The 16,088-nt window shown below is 41.1% G+C and overlaps 1 protein-coding gene across 3 annotated transcripts in view; it reads right to left on the reverse strand.

Annotated features, from left to right (window-relative positions):
* The window catches only part of bach2b (BTB and CNC homology 1, basic leucine zipper transcription factor 2b), a 104,187-nt gene that overhangs the window by 73,172 nt on the left and 14,927 nt on the right, over nt 1-16,088 (reverse strand). Inside the window, exon 2 of one of the 3 annotated variants that reach the window (XM_061052665.1) lies at nt 14,395-14,472. The exons of 1 other annotated variant lie outside the window; for it this stretch is intronic. In XM_061052665.1, the coding sequence (XP_060908648.1) occupies nt 14,395-14,433 (39 nt within the window). In that variant the 5' untranslated portion in view covers nt 14,434-14,472. Of the gene's footprint in view, nt 1-14,394; nt 14,908-16,088 lie in introns of those variants that run through there. One more of the 3 variants, XM_061052666.1, reaches the window with a different exon arrangement.

A 16,088-nucleotide genomic window follows, 5' to 3' on the forward strand; every position in this document is an offset into this window, starting at 1 on the left:
CCGCCCCCCCACCCACCCCCACCCCTACCCTCCATCCCCGAACAAAAACATCCTGAGGGTCCCAGTCAATCGGCACACCGTGCTAAATGAGCCCCAAGAAAACCTCACACACTGCAGGAAAAAGACTGACTTTCACACTTTCATTCAGTCACACAGAAAAATTCCTCACAGCCAAGCATGGGCTGTCAGTAGTATACGCAGATTAATACACCCCTGAAGCAATGCAGAATCTGGCCGTGGCACCATCTGCTTCGGCTTTTGCTAATCACCTCAGCCAGATGGGTTAGCAGATCTTTAGGAAGCTTGTTTTCCTGCTGAATAAAAATGTGCCATATCGAGCCAAAGCACAAAAAATCTGCACACAAAAAAGGGAAAAGTGGCAATACAATATTTGATCCCTGCAGTAATCTGAGACAGTATCCGAATGAGAATGATGTCAGTCCAATTGGATTTGGCTCTACAATAAAAAAAAAACTGTGACTATTTGTTCCTTTTTAAAGCAAATGATCTCATGTTTCTGATGCATGCTTTAGCTCAGATGGACATGGAATCATTTTCAGCTGATTTACTCCTCCTTCTCTTACTTCTCTTACCCGTTGTTTTAAGCTGTATTATTTAAGGTTTATTTTGCCTTTATTTTTAGATATAGGACAGTGGAAAGAGTGTGGTATCTGGGAGAGAGAGCGTGGTGAATGGTATGCAGGGAAGGTACCCCAGGTTGAATTTTGAACCCGGGTCGCCCACCTGGACAATCATAGCCTCCATATATGAGACGCACACACTAACCACTATAGGTTACCGGCGCCCCCCAGACTGTATTATTTCTTGACTAGATTTTAAATTGTTGCAGCTAATGAGCAAAACTTAACGACTGCTCATCTCCAAGCCCCTAAAAGACTGAAGTAGAAGAAGCTTCCAGAAACAACCTGAGTGTCGAAAACTGAACGGTTTCTAAAGTTGACAGCCTGCCATGCTGTTGCTCCCGTATTGCTCTCTCCATAATGCAGATACATTACTATGGTGCAGAGATTTGACTGACAAAATAATGACTGGTGTAATGAATTGTTGAATTTTTGGTTTGCAGCCCGTGAGAAATCTCAGCTGATGGCTATAAATTTGCTGAGTTTCAGGTTGTAGAACCTGTACCTGAGGGAAATGTCTGTGAAGGGCAAAAAGGTAATATTGCTATATGAAGTGTGTGTGTGTGTGTGTGTGTGTGGGGGGGGGGGGGGGGGGGGGGGGAGGTGTCCGCTTAATATTCACAGCATTTCACAGTCTGTTCAGGAGGCAGGTCTGGGCTAATGATCATACATACACACACATGCATTCACACCCAGCTTGACAATTCAATAAGCGTCTGAAGCAGCTTCACTTTCTCAGTGAAATCTGAGCCTCAGCACATCTGCTGCGTATGAAGTCTTCATCTTATTTCTTTCTCTTTTTTGCAGCATCAGTAGAAACAGCGTCCAAATCATTCCATTCCTCTGATGAAAATGTACATTTGGCATGGATCGTGCTTTTAATGAATATTTTCAATCTGACTTGTCCTTCTCTAAAATTAAACAAAGTGGAGATTCAGGGCTGCAGGTTTCAGCCTGTTTATGAGTCATTTCAAACGTCAGCCGACTGCAGCTGGGTTGTTTTCACGTCGAGCTTTAGGTTGAACATTCCTGAGCCCGGGCCTGAAGTCCTGAGAACGGCGCCTGAAGTGAAAAACTCGCTCCGAGACAAAAGGCGAAGGGGTTGAAGGTGAGAAGAGTGGGGCCTTTGCTGCCTCTAATATATTCCAAGGAGGTTTCTAAAGTGCTCCGACGCCAATTGCCCCACATAATGGTTTCCATGGTGACGGGTCCACAGATCCAGGGCTGCCGTACAGAAATGAACCGGCGGAACAATGACCCCCCCAACTTCCACCGCTCCGTTACGGAACATTTTTCAGCTGGCTCCTTTTCCGATCTGTGTCAGAAGGTAAGTAAACTCCGATTTACAGAAAGGAAAATCCGCTTTTGTCCGTGTTCCGTTTCCCTCTCGGCTGTTCCCATGATCCGTGGCTACAGACCCAAACTTCCTAAAGCCTTTTTTCCCACAGGCATCCTTTCAGCCTACGGTCCTGACAACACAGGAGGAATTTGCATGCATCAATAGTAAAGAAGAAAACAACATCCTTAACAGAATCCACAAGTCTGGGGATCACGTCCCCCAAGAGGGCTCATTTAAATTTCAGCAAAAATAATATATTTGGAAATTTAAATCGTACATATTAAGCAATTCCATTGAAGCTTTATTCTAACGCCTTACATCACTAATCCTTAAGCAGTTAAACTAAACAATGTAGAACGACAGGAAGTGAACAAAGGGATGGAAAGAATCCCTGTTTTTTGAGAAAAACAAAAAAACTTGAGGCTGGTTGCTACCTAGAAAACATGTGATAAGAGAAGCAGAGAAATAATGGGATGGAACGACTTCGGCAACGAGAGCACCCATCATGACTCTCTTAGTGGAAACTTTTGGTGACATTGCACTTACAGAGCCTGAAGGTCACAAGCTAAAAAGGCTAGATGCCACATAATTTAAAATATTGCAGACTCAGTCAGTTTTGCTTTTTGTTTTTAAGATTTATTTTTGGACTTGTATGCCTTATTATTAGAGACAATGGAAAGTGGACAGGGTCAGAAACCGTGGGAAAGCAGCCACAGGTTGGACTCTGACCTGGGCCACCTGCTCTGAGGACTACAGCCTGGGGCGCGCAAGCTAGCCACACTGCCACCTGCGCCCCCAGTTTTTCAAGGAGTTGCAAAGACAACGTCTGCATGTGTCACCGGGCAAGAGACGAAGGGTTCAACTAAACTGAGTCACAAACAGTTAATATTGAGTTTTTAATTCAACCCACTCCATGATGTGTCTCCAAAACTTTACCAAGTACATTTTCCTAACAAACATCCTTTCTCTTCAGCCATGTTTATGAAGAAAGAAGATACTTAAGTGTACCTTAAAACAGAAGCTAAAAGGTGCTTCAAAGCAGTCACTAAAAAGTGCAGTGAACAGACCTAACAGTATGCAAGATAGGAAGAAGACCTACTCAAAAACAGAACCTGGAGGGTACCTCGAAACAGACGCTAAAGTGTACCATTGAAGGACACATTGAAAGACTTGAAAGACAGATGCTGAAAGGTACCTTGACTGACTGTAAAGGGAACTTAAAATCAGGAAGAAATAATACTTTGTAGCAGACCTGATAGCATGTAAGATAGGACAACAACCCCCTTAAAAACAGACAAGAAAGGGTACTTTAAAAAGTACAAACTGTTCAGTGACGATAGGTGGAAGAATTCTTGATAGGAAATCCAGTCAAGGCTCAAGACTCGCTCCTAAATGATGCTTCATTTTCTCAGGAAATGTCATGCCAACCAAATTCAAAATGACTTTGTTGGCTGTTGATCTTAGTTTGTGAAACGTTGTGTAATGACATGTTTGGCTCTAGTGGAGCTTTGACCGATGGTGATGTAATAGAAATGTCATGAGGGTTACCGTAGCCTGCTGTCTTGAGCCTTCAAAATTTAAATCAGAAATCCAGCATTAAAAACTGTGGGAGCGGAGTTTGAATAAAGTTGAGGGTAGGGAGGGTCTAAAGGGCCGGACTCTGAAGTGACAGAGTTCATCAGTGTGTCCGTGCAAAAGAAGACAGAAGCTTGGTGAGGTAATGACTACTTGCAAGGCTATTTGGGGAACTAGCGTAGCTGAAGAGCTAACCACTAACACAGCATTCACACATACTCATACAAAGTGGTAGGCAGTAATGGCCTCTCATAAATCTGAAGCTCTGTGGGTGTGTTGTGTGTAATTTACATACTCTGCTCAGACTGGACGTTTGTTATTCTGACAAGGCCACAGTAATACTCACCAAAGTTTTTTACTTCCTGTAGCACAGTTTATTTCTATAGTACACAATTATTGTATTTACTATGATGTGTTTTAACAGCTCATCAGTGTTATTAGATATTTGTGTTGGGCTCGAGTTTCCATGATGTCAGGATGAACCAGGATGAGCATGATTAGCTCTTGTCTTGGGTTGTTGCTAAGGTGCATCAAAGGAAATTAGCGGAAGGGGGAAAGTGCAGAGCAACGTGATGAGCTTACATTTTGATTGTACGATATGACATATGATTCAATCTATCAATTTATTTGTTTAAAAAAGTCCCAAATTAAGAGGGTCTCAGGCAAAAGCTCGCATTAGTTTACAATCAACTTTAAGGTGCCCTAAATATGTCAGACGTTTCAAGGTAGCATCTGTTTCGGGGGTTTCCTTTAAAGGCATGTTTTCAGTTTTTCTTGTAGTGTGTTTTTTTAAGTTGCCCATAAGCGACTGCAAGGAGGGAAAGCCTTGGCAGAGGAGGTTGAGATAAACTTAAGTCTGTTTTAAGGTACCTTAAGTTTCTGTGGCAAGGTAAGGTTGTCAAAATGTTCCATACTTCAGTACCTTTCGTGCTTTTCCATACCAATACATTCTCTGTTATTTTGATAAAAAATAGTACTGAAATGTTCCAAAGCTTTCAAAATCTATCTAATTCATAAGACAGATGTGCAGGAGAGAAGTGAATCCTTCAAAACTGTCAACAAACTCCTGCACACTGTCTAATTGCACTAATTGCACAAATATGTTGACTAGGTTGTGGTACCAAAATGTTGCCAACATATATGTGCAGTTTTTCATTATAAGGTGCCCTGTAGTAAATGTTTAGCGGTACCCTCAACATATCCTTCATGGTAGTTTTTTCTTGTACAAGGTTCTTAATTCCAAGTTCAACTAACCCTATTTTTTTTTCAAGGTACCATTTAAAGTTAATCAAACATGAGGGTCTGTGTTGAGGTTTCTTCCATTTCTGTGGCTAGGTTTGTTTTAAATCTCAAGGTAACCTTATTGTATGTGTTTAGGACCCATTTAAAAGTGTAAATGAGCCTTCAGTGTCTGTTTCAAGGTACACTTCTCTTACTTTTAAGATGTCCTGTAGGATCTGTTTTGAGGTAGCCTCAAGGTAAACCTTTCAAGAAAGTGTTCTTTTAAAAGGTTTTAAAGAGGTCTGTTTAAGAGTCTGGTGAAGTCTCTGTTGTAAGGATGTATTAATAATCTGATGAAGGTGAATGTGGATTCTGCTTTTAGGACAGATTTTGTGATATTTAAAGAACCCGTCAGTGTGTTTCAAGGTATAATACGCGATTATTTTGTAATCTTTGCATTTTTCTAGGTGCCCTTCATTGTCCATTTTAAGGTAGCCTTTAAAGTAGTGTCTATGAGCAAGTTTATGAAGTCCTGAAGTATTTTGTCTTTCAAGGCATCTTTTAAAAGGTACCTCCTGTTTCTGTTGCAAAGTACCCTTTACAACCCTTCAGTGTCTGTTTCAAGGTACACTTTGCATTTACTTTAAGGTACTCTTCATATCATTTTAATGTGCCTGTTAGAATCTGTTTCGAGGTACCCAAAAGTATGTGTTACAAGTTATGATTGGCTCCAATCAGCTCCAATTTTTAAGGTTATGGTACCTTTTTAAGACTCAGTTGAGCTAGTGTTTTAAATTTTCTTCCCTTTGTAACATTTGATGTACTTTTAACTATCTATTTTTATCACTATAACACAAAATGCCAGGCTGCATTAGCTTGCAAATTGTTGTCAATCTTCAGAATTCTTTAAAGGTAAGAATGGTCTGTAAACCATCACTAACTAGGAACATGGTAGCACTTGTACATCACAGTTAGCACGTATTTATATCATCATCTTTTTGCCTCCCGACTGTATGCATACCATGTTTTTTTTTGCTTTTTCTTGTTTCAATATTATGTGCTTGTAAAAAGATCACAGGGTTACTAAGAGTGCACTCTTACAGTACAAACAATCGCTCTACTGTAACGTAATGAAACATGAATAATTACATTAGGGTTGCGGGTGGATTTTTCTCTCTCTATAAATGTAGTATCTGTAAATATCTTCCTATAGAGCATCATCATCCTTCACCCCCCAACATCACAGCATAGAAACATATAGTTGCCACAGACAAAAGTCACACATGCACAGACGGAGGATATACGGCCTCTTGACAGCTCTAACGGGAGCAGGAAGACAGGCAATAATGGAATCTAAATAACACTTGTGCAGGGCTCATTAAAGTTGCCCTGTGTGCTCAGTCATTAACTCTCCTCTCGTGTGACCTTCATCGCTCAAGGTGGGCTTGAAGGGGTTGTGCCTCTGCGCTGTGCAGCCTTGTTTCCAACATGCCTCACAACACCCTGCAGAGACAGACTGCTGATTTATATCCTGGGAGACCGTTGCAGGTTTTTATAGGCTGTAAAAGTTATTAACCCGGTGAATGTCCTCTAAACACTTTAATTCAAATACGGAAAAAAATATCTGCCACTGCATGTTCCTGCAAAGCTAATACTGCTGATATAGAAGAAAGTTCATGCAATTCAATCACTGGGCCTTGCCACTGGCGACCGGCCATTGAGTCAACACTGAACCTGATAGTAGCATCCCATGGCAGTCCAAGTCCAAAATTAGCTCAGATTCAATTATTGATGCTCGATAGGCATGCTTTCCCTCTCTGTCTTTGGTTGCACAACAAGAATTTGAGTCTACGGTCATGCTAGCTCCTCTGTGCATGTGGCTGGTTTGTCTGGGTGTACCTGGTTCCAAACAATATCTGTAAAGTAACAAAATGACCCAATTATTAACATTTGCTCCAATTCCTACCACAATTCAAATGATTTTAAACTTGTTTTCATGGCTTTTATCAGGTTTTGTCCCAATCGTTGTGCGTGTGTCTCTCTCACTCTCTCAATCAATGTGTCATTGTCAAGGCGATTGAAAACCTATGAGTCATCAGCAAACATCACAGGCCATGAGGCTTGTGGTTCTTCCTAACACAACCAGTGTAACCAAGTCAGTAAGTTCACATTTAGCTGTCATGTGCAATAAATAAGCTGCCATGCCAAAGAGAAACTCTCTTTTTTCAAAGGCCTCCCTAAAATACTCAGGTATAAAGTTCATGGCGTCCATGGTGTTGAAAGGTGTGCTTGGTAGGTTGGCTGAAAACACCTTTTCTCAAGCAGTGTTGAAAACTTGTGCATGGATGAACGTGTGGTTCAATTAAGTGTTTTGGTTGTTTTAAAACAAAATGCACAGCTTACAACATCAAGGTAATAGACAAATTCAAAAACTAATGATGGTTTTATTGGAAATAAATGTCTTTATAAAATCCTGGGTCAGACAGTGTGTGTCTTTAAGGATCATGGATGACATTTTTATTTAATCCATCCATTAGTTACCAACAACTGTACATAAAAATGGACGACGCTTAAGTGACCTCAATAGTGGTTTCTGAAGAGATGTTTAGAAGCCCATCCATAATGGATGCAATATTGTAAATATCTTATTAAATTTTCAGTCATACTTAAAATAGGCAAAGAGTGGAGGCGGGCCTTAAGACTGCTGACAGACCGCTAAAATGCAGCCGCTTGCAGTCGGATCAGTCAAGCCACTAAGTATGTATAACTCTTATCCTTCATAAAATCAAAATGGGGACGTTAACCAATCAGACCAACCACCGTTATTTTAATGGCCGAGTATCCGGAAATAAAGAAACTTACAGACCTACAGTAACAATTGTATCTATAAGCTGAAACGAGCACGTTACCAATGTGTTTTAGACAGTTTTCCTACAATTTCTGATGATGAAAACTTGTTGTTGCCATGGTATCGAAATATTGATTGATTTTAACTAGAATTGTATCACAATTCAAAATTCTGGTATTGTGAACACCCCAAGCTTCAATGTGAGCAAGGCAAAAAAAATAAGGATAAAAAGTTGAAAAAAATAGGATCGACATTGGCACCACAAAATCTACCAAACACAACAATATTTTCCTGGCTGTACCAACGTTCATGTGAACGTAAACAAATCCTAAAACTATGTGAAAACGTCAAGAGACTGAAGGATGTCGACCCTCCTTACAGCTTCTCTATGATTATGAGGGTAAGCAAACATAAGAATATGTCTTTAGCCTTATAACAAATCTTTTAGTCTCTTATCCAACTGAACAGGTAATGCAAAGAGGTTTTCGGTCATATATAAAGCTCCAGCAGACCTGCAGCTTTCTGCAGCGTCACTACCTTCAGTCTGCAGTATCATGCTGTATCAGTGTAATGCTAAATACAAGACTGTCATGCCAAATCCAGACCTCCCTGCAGAGCAATCAACTAAAAAAAAAAACATGCAAGTGTGAGAGGAGCTAGTTCAAACAGCATTTATGTCATGAAAAAACAATCCAGTGTGACCATGCAGATTCAAAAGATCAATGTTGGACTGAAACTTGCCTCTTTTCAGTGTTTTTTATTCGCCTGTGGTGGGTTTGTCTACTAAAAAGTCCCGTCTCGTCCGCAGTGTGACAGTGGTCCTGGGACGAGTTGGCAGGCTCCACATCCCTCCCCCCTCTGGCACGACCTGCAGTGTATTAAAATAAACTGTGCACACGTCCCACCCCAGCATGCTCACTAGACATTACCTTATACAAGGCGAGCAGCAGCACGTTCTGCTGTCTGCTGGCCTGGGAGCAGATTTTAGCTCCCACTGCTGCCCCTGGCCTTAACCCCACCCACCTCATTTACCCCCACAGACCCCCTTCACCTTCAGCCCCCACCTCTCCCTGAGTTTCTGTGTACATGATCTCACATGACTCAACAAAACCCAGAGCCTGGAGCGTGGCTGTCCGGAGCTTTCTTCTCTTTTTTTTTTCCCAAGAGGGGAGGAGAAGATTGACTTTGTGGAAGGGACCTGGAGCGCTGCCCTCGTCTTGGCTCAAATTGCCCCACTTGTCAGACCTGATGGATTTTGGCTAAAAATAAAAGCAAAAAAAGAGGCCCATGACAGGCGGATGAATGAACTCAGCGGTGCTCCTCCGGCTAAAAGAGCCGCCACATCGTGCTGCGTCTCTGTATCCCCGATGCCTGAAAAACAAGCCAGAGCCTCGGAGCGCTGTTTCACAAACAAAACATCCCCCTTTCCATGAGCGGAGGGGGGAGATTCAGCGGAGGGGTAGAGCAAATGCAAGATGAGCCAAGTGAGTGGGAATTCCTGCCCCCCCCCCCACCTCGATTACCCCGCCCCGTGCACATTCCCCCGCCACATTCATAGCAGCAAAAAATGAGAGCAAAACAGAGCAGCAGACTGGAAAGGAGGATCACACAACCCAACCCAAACAAACAGCAGCAGAGCAGCCTGTGGGCTTCTCCCCTCCAGCAGATTAAAGCTCCAAATGATGATTCACTAGACCTCAAATAAAAAAAACACACTTAATGAATTTCAGTTTTCATTCACTTTATTCTATAGGCTTGCTAATAGTCACTTTACGTCTACCATTTGCATATTAAAAGTTGTATTGAAAGAATAAAGCCTATAGTCTATACCACAGGTTAGCATAGTCTGCTTTGTTTCATGTTTCTACTGGTTTCATTAATTGGCTCTATTGGTTTTTAGAGAAGATGATATTGTAGTTCCAGTTAAAAGATTGAGGTTTATTTTTAAGACTTTATTTTGGGTAAAGTTTACAGCCTGCCACGTCGTTTCTTCTGCTTTGCTCTGTGTAAAAATACAAAAGAGATTTTCATGACAAATTAAGGATCCTTAGTGTAAAATGCAAAATGTGTGTCTGTGACTCGACTTTTTCAGATGACACTTTTAACAAAACAAAACAGATTTTTCACTGAACAGCAGAAACTACAAATGCACGGAGCATCAGTTGTTTACAGAGTGACCCTGCTGCAGGGCTCCTTTAAATATCCCTTTACTGTTGGCCATATGGGAAGCTCGTACGAGGTCTGCACGGGTGTTCCAGACTGCCATCTGGATCCGATCACGGACCACAAATACAGATGTAGTGAAAGCGCTTTGGTAGCAGCGCGGGCCGCCCAGTCTAATGAATGGGAAGAGCACATTTCAACCCCCATGCAACAGGTCAGCAGCAGGCGTGGGCTTCACCTCACCTCAAACACACACACACACACACACACACACATCAAACGCAGGACGGATCGACTGTCGGGGTGAGGCGGAACCGAAATATCCCTCCTCGCCGAACAAAAGAACAAAATGGCAAGAGGTGATACGTGATACAGCAAAGTTAAAAATAGAGTGTGCTGACGGATGGGGCAGAGTTTCGTGACCTCGGCATGCAGCGCTCTTCCTTTAAATCTTGAGTATCTGTGGCTCTGGATTGAATTAAAAGGGATTTTTTTAACACCATTAAAGATGAAGAAATAGGATCAATAAATCTCACATCTCACACTCTCCTGCAGCCCTGCTGGAACTTGAGAACAGAGAGAAGCAAATGTTCTCACGCATGTCAAAGCACAAAAAACGTCCTGTTTTTTGGGGGGGATTCAAAGGGTCTCACGTTATGTGAAGCATAAATGATCTGCCTGAGAAGTCCACCTTTTCAGGGGGAGGATATTTCTTTTGTTTTGATGTCACTGCACATGTGCGTACTCCACAGAGGATCATCTAAACATTACATCATGCAGGAGGAATCCACGAGAGAAGCTGTGAGCTTCCCACTGTGGTTTTTCCTTCACATCCATACGAGTTCAGTGGGAAAAGAAGAAAGGAATTAGAGGGAAAAAGTCCTGAAAGCCATTTGTTTTCTTGGCAAGTTTGATTCAAAGGACATCAGACATCTGAATCAGGCGACCGAGGTGGTCTTTGCTCAGGGTCAGGCCGATAAAGAAAATCTATGAGGGGAGTACATTAGCATAAAGAAGGTGTTGCTTTTTGTGTGATGGCTTGAAAAATTGTTAATTTTTCTTTGAAGAGGAACTCTGGTGTTTTTAAACCTGGGCCCTGTTTTCACATTTCTTATGATCTGAATGGCTAAAGTTGAAAAAGTGCTCCAGGGGATTGATCCAGCCTGCAGCATTGAAACAGGCTGAAATGTCTGCTATGATATATTGGGACTAAATCAAAGTGTGTTACTCTCAGTGTCTGACAACATTACAGAAAGGATCCCTACAGAGATGGCCGTTTGTTTATAGGTAAAACGCTTTAATTTAACCAGAGATTTAGCCGTTAGATCTCTTTCTTCACAGCCACCAGACTTCATTGACAAAAACTGTGACATGATGTGCAGAACTTGGGAACCATCCTGACAGTTGACCACAACTCTCTTCATTTGTTACACAAAAATATTAGTGTGTAGTTTGGATCAAATGCAACATTTTTGTAACACAAAAAAAAAAGTGGTAGGAAAGCGAGTCCTATGTTCTCTGGAGACTGGAGGCTTTGAGGAGAGTAACCATACAGCTGTATATGCCTTGAAAATAATCGCCTTCCTTCTTTAAGAAAATGTACATCTCTGTAGAATTTCCTTTCTGTTTGGCTGTCAGACACTTACCCGCAATTTCCACACGGTCCATTTGCTGCAAGTCAAATTTTGACAGAACCCGCTGCAAGCACGTGTCAAGCTGGACCGAATAGATCGACCCGGACGGGAAGTCAGACAAGGAAGCGCACAGAGCATCCCGTCAATTTCAAAATAAAACCCAATATACAGACTCCTGATACATTTATCATCACTTTATCAACATGACGTCAAAACAGGCACAGAGTGAAGAACCAATAATCTACAGAAAGACAAAGCAACATGTTGTTTACATGTTTTCTCTCTATTCCCGCGTGATCTTGTAGTTCTCCTGTGATCTTGGAAAAAAGCTGCTTCACGCTCCAGAAAACTGACCCACCGGGGCAGGGCGCACAACGGAGCAAAAAATGAGGCACTGGCGGATCGCAGCACTCATGGACTATATGGTTAGAATAATTATGTGGGTCTGTCTTTGACAAAAACAAAAACTTGTAGTATGCTGATCAGAAGGATTTGTTAGGAACCACTACAGCCTGAGACTCGGCTTCTAGCTGAGCGCTATAATATGTTTTTCATCTAGACCCGAAATATGAAAAATAAATTGTGCTGAGCTTTAAACCCCTTTTCAACTCTCCGACACTAAGTTTCCCTCTGATTGAACATGTAAACAGTCCACAGTAGTGAGTGTAGGACTTTGTAAATGTAAGTGTACTACAGAGCAGCATTTCTTCATACAGACGTTGATTGATTCAAAGACATTCCAGAGGTATAATGGGAATAATTTCTCCCACTCCGTGTCATAAGTGCATGCAACATGCCTCACAGTGACACGAACAATGGCCTCTTTCACTGCCCTCGCCTGCCTGGAGATGGGGAGGTGCATCATGGGAAGCAGACAGGCTTCATATACAGTTCAGAGGGGATACTTCAGAGAGGCCTCACACAAACCCGGGCAACAAGCAGACGCACTTAAACTTTCCGATATGGGCCGAGTGTGAGTTATGTGCTCGGATTACTCCTGCTTTGTAACACACACACACACACACACACACACACACACACACACACACACACACACACACACACACACACACACACACACACACACACACACACACACACACACACAGACGAAACACTCAGTCTGGATTAGGGGGCAGCCAGTTCACAGACCTCAAACAACTCCTGGTTTTATGTAAGGCTGGCTACACACTAGATGATTCTAGGCCTGATTTTGGGGCCTGATATGTCCCCCCAATAATCAGGGGCTGTGACCCGATTCGTTGCTTGTCGCAAATGATTATTTGTCCGAATAATTGTGGGGGCGGCAGTAGCTCAGTCTGTAGGGAGTTGGGTTAGGAATTGGCGCTGAACGCCCAACAGCTCCATGTGTAGCAGCTCCACTCTGACATCTCTCCACTAATGCATGTCCACAGGTTGTGTTTGTGCATGTGTGTGATTCAGGCCTAAGTTTGTGAGAAGCATGTCTCTCAAACACAGAGTGTAAACCAGAATTTCCCCTCATGGATTAATAAAATTGTAAAAACAAAAACAAAGGTATGTTGTGTCAATACATCGAGGCTCCCCCATCTTGAATCTATATCGATATTTAGATCTGGCTGCCTCCAACTGAATATCTGTGTATTTATAATGAAATTACAGCTCATGAGCACACAAAGTTTCTCCTGAGCACGGGTTAGATTCTAGTGTGCACCAAAATCATAAATCTCCATAATTTAGATCCATTTACGAGTGAACACTTTGATGAACTCCATCACGGCCTTTCACCTTATCCTCTCTAAACGTCCACACCTCTGCTGCTTACAGCTTTGATTTCACTTATTTCTGTAGGACAACTTTCAGGTCTCTGTATTTAACAGTCACATACTTTTTACGCTGATAAAAATCCTGTTTTCATCCAAGCATCCGAAACCAATGAACGATCACCAGAAGAGTCAAATGATACGCAAACTTCTCGTCTTTCACCCAAAGATTAGCACAAGAGAAACACTCAACATCTGCAGAGTAGATCTCTCACTGACAGTGAATTATGATTTCAGCAGGGTATATCTTTTTAAACTGTGGGACGTCTGTGAGCTGCTGCGTGCGACAGCCACTGGAGAGAGACGCTCAGATACCAGCTCTCCACGTGGTGCGGACTATTACCGCTGTGACAACGTCGACTCCCACTACAGCCTCTTTAACTCCTGGATCTGCACTAAGCCACAAACTCTGGCTATGAGACTAACGGCTCCGGGACAAAGACGGCCTTTGTGTTTGCTGCTGGATTCAAAAGAAAAGCGGGGGATAAGAGTTGTGACTTTATTTACACGTGAGAGGTGCTGAGAGGAGATTTATGAGCAGCATGTCACTTCAGAGTTCCCCTTAAACAAACAGATTTCAGAATGGATCTATTTTTAAAAGCAGAAGGCTAAATATGCTACACTTGTACATTTTCTCAGTCATGTTGGCTTGTAGAAATGAGAGCTGGGTTATTTATCATTGAATATTGAGTCGACTACAGCCGCTTGTTTAACACCTGCTAAGGAAGTCAGAGGGGGAAGCTTGATTTCCTTTGCAGCAAGTTATAAATGGAAATCATGTGTCCCTTAATCATCAATGTATCACCTTTAAGCACTTCTCTTGTTATTTGTGAAATAAGAGTGACATTACAAGTCGGAAATAATCCGTGTAAACCAAAAAAATCTGCTTTAAGACTCAAAAAAACAGAAAGAAAACGATGAATTATTCTGCCAAAAAAAATCAATAAAAAGGTTTCACAAATCATACGTCAAATAAAATGTTAGAAATTGAAATGATGTGACTACAGCAGTGTCTGGATTGTTGTTTGTGCATATCAGTGCGACAAATGTTTGCCTTTGCCTTCACACTGTTTAACCACAACAGGAAAAAAAAAAAACACTCTTCCTGCCAACAGAAATCCTGTTTTCAAGTAGAAGAACGAGAAGATGGAGTGTGTGCAGAGTTACTCACAGACACGTCCTTCATGTCCTGATGCCGATTACAGATCATTAATCCACGAGCAGCGTTACAGTCGCACTGACAACATCACTATCAGGGAGGAGGAGGAGGAGGAGGAGGAGGAGGTCAGAAACATGATTGACAGATATATGTGTGTGTGTGTGTGTGTGTGTGTGTGTGTGTGTGTGTGGGGGGGAGGTGAATCAGATATATCGTCCAATTGTACTCATGTAATGTCACCACCACACACTGTACCACAGTACTGTACAGTTTATTTGTGTTAAAAGTTTCCATACTACGGTGGCCTTGAAGGTCAACTTCCAAACAAACATTTCACCAGACCCCGAAAACAATTCACTAAATGACAAAAATATTACATGAAACATCAAACTAAATATTTCACTGCTCCCCCCAAAAACAAATCAACTTCTGCAAAAACTACGTCACAGAGTTTAGTCCTAACCTTTCTGGTTTCTGACTCTTTTTTTTTTTTCAGAAGGGGAAATGTTTCTGGAATCATTTATTTACTTACTTCTAATTTCTAAAGATTCTACAATTCATTTATCAGACGCTTTCATCCAAAGTGACAAACATCAGAGAGTGAGAACAGCACAAGCGAGGATCTAGAGAAGAGGAAACAACGTCACAAACAGCTTCAACTTTCTACTTCACTCTGTTAAAAAAATTGTTCTTGTACATTTGGTTCGACAAAATAATACGTTCAAAATATCTGGCTAAATATCAAATGTTTTTAAATTTAAAAAAAATCTAATTCTAGTCTTTCAGACTTTATTTGAGGAAGGAGTCTGTCAGTAAAACTTTTGAACTTGTTGGAGACATTTTTAAATGACTTTTTCTCAGGTCAAGAATGAACACTCAGCCACATGTATTTAAAGAAGAAAGAATTTGGTTCTGTCATATTTCTGTAAATGTATTTGAATGTATCCTCATAGAGTGTGATTTGGTTTTATGTGATCAGACGTTGTACATTTTTACTCTCCTCTTGTTTCCCCAAAGAGACTCTCTGTGCAGCTCTTCAGTTTCATGCTTTGTACTAAACTAGGATTTAGATAAATAGCAATGTCCCTATTCAAAATATAAATCAAATTCAAATATCTGAATCAGTGATTTAAAAGCACAGAAAATGATTTAATACACAAGATTATTTGTTTTTATTTGTTTTGTTGAGATTATCACATTTCCTGGTGAGAAGAAGTGACGTTTCCTGTTCTAATCAAATAACTTTCATGATTGTGTTTGTTTCATTTCACATTAGTTTAACATTATACATTATTATTATTATTATTAACATGGGTCAGGATTCAATTACTGAAATTATACCAATAATACTGTTAGCAAGAAGATTAAAGATCAAATGGTTCTACTTTCAACCTTTGCAAAAACAAAGGATTGTAAACTTTGTTTTTGAGAGTTAATGTAGAATAAAAACACATATCAGGATACGTTAGTGTACTCAGGTTTTCACAGACTCTTTAGCTTTAGTGTAGTTTCCTGTTTTTTCATCACTTGCAAAAACAAAATTACAAAGTGTGAAACAGTTTTACAAGGACAAGGACAAAACAAATTATAATTTTAGAAGACACATGTAATAGATGTGTAACACTTGGATGAGCACTAAGACAAATGAACAACATCACTTTTACCAGTCTTAAAAAAAACATTTAAACAAATACACAAACAACAGA

Source organism: Labrus mixtus, chromosome 12 (genome assembly GCF_963584025.1).
Source record: "Labrus mixtus chromosome 12, fLabMix1.1, whole genome shotgun sequence".
NCBI lineage: Eukaryota > Metazoa > Chordata > Actinopteri > Labriformes > Labridae > Labrus > Labrus mixtus.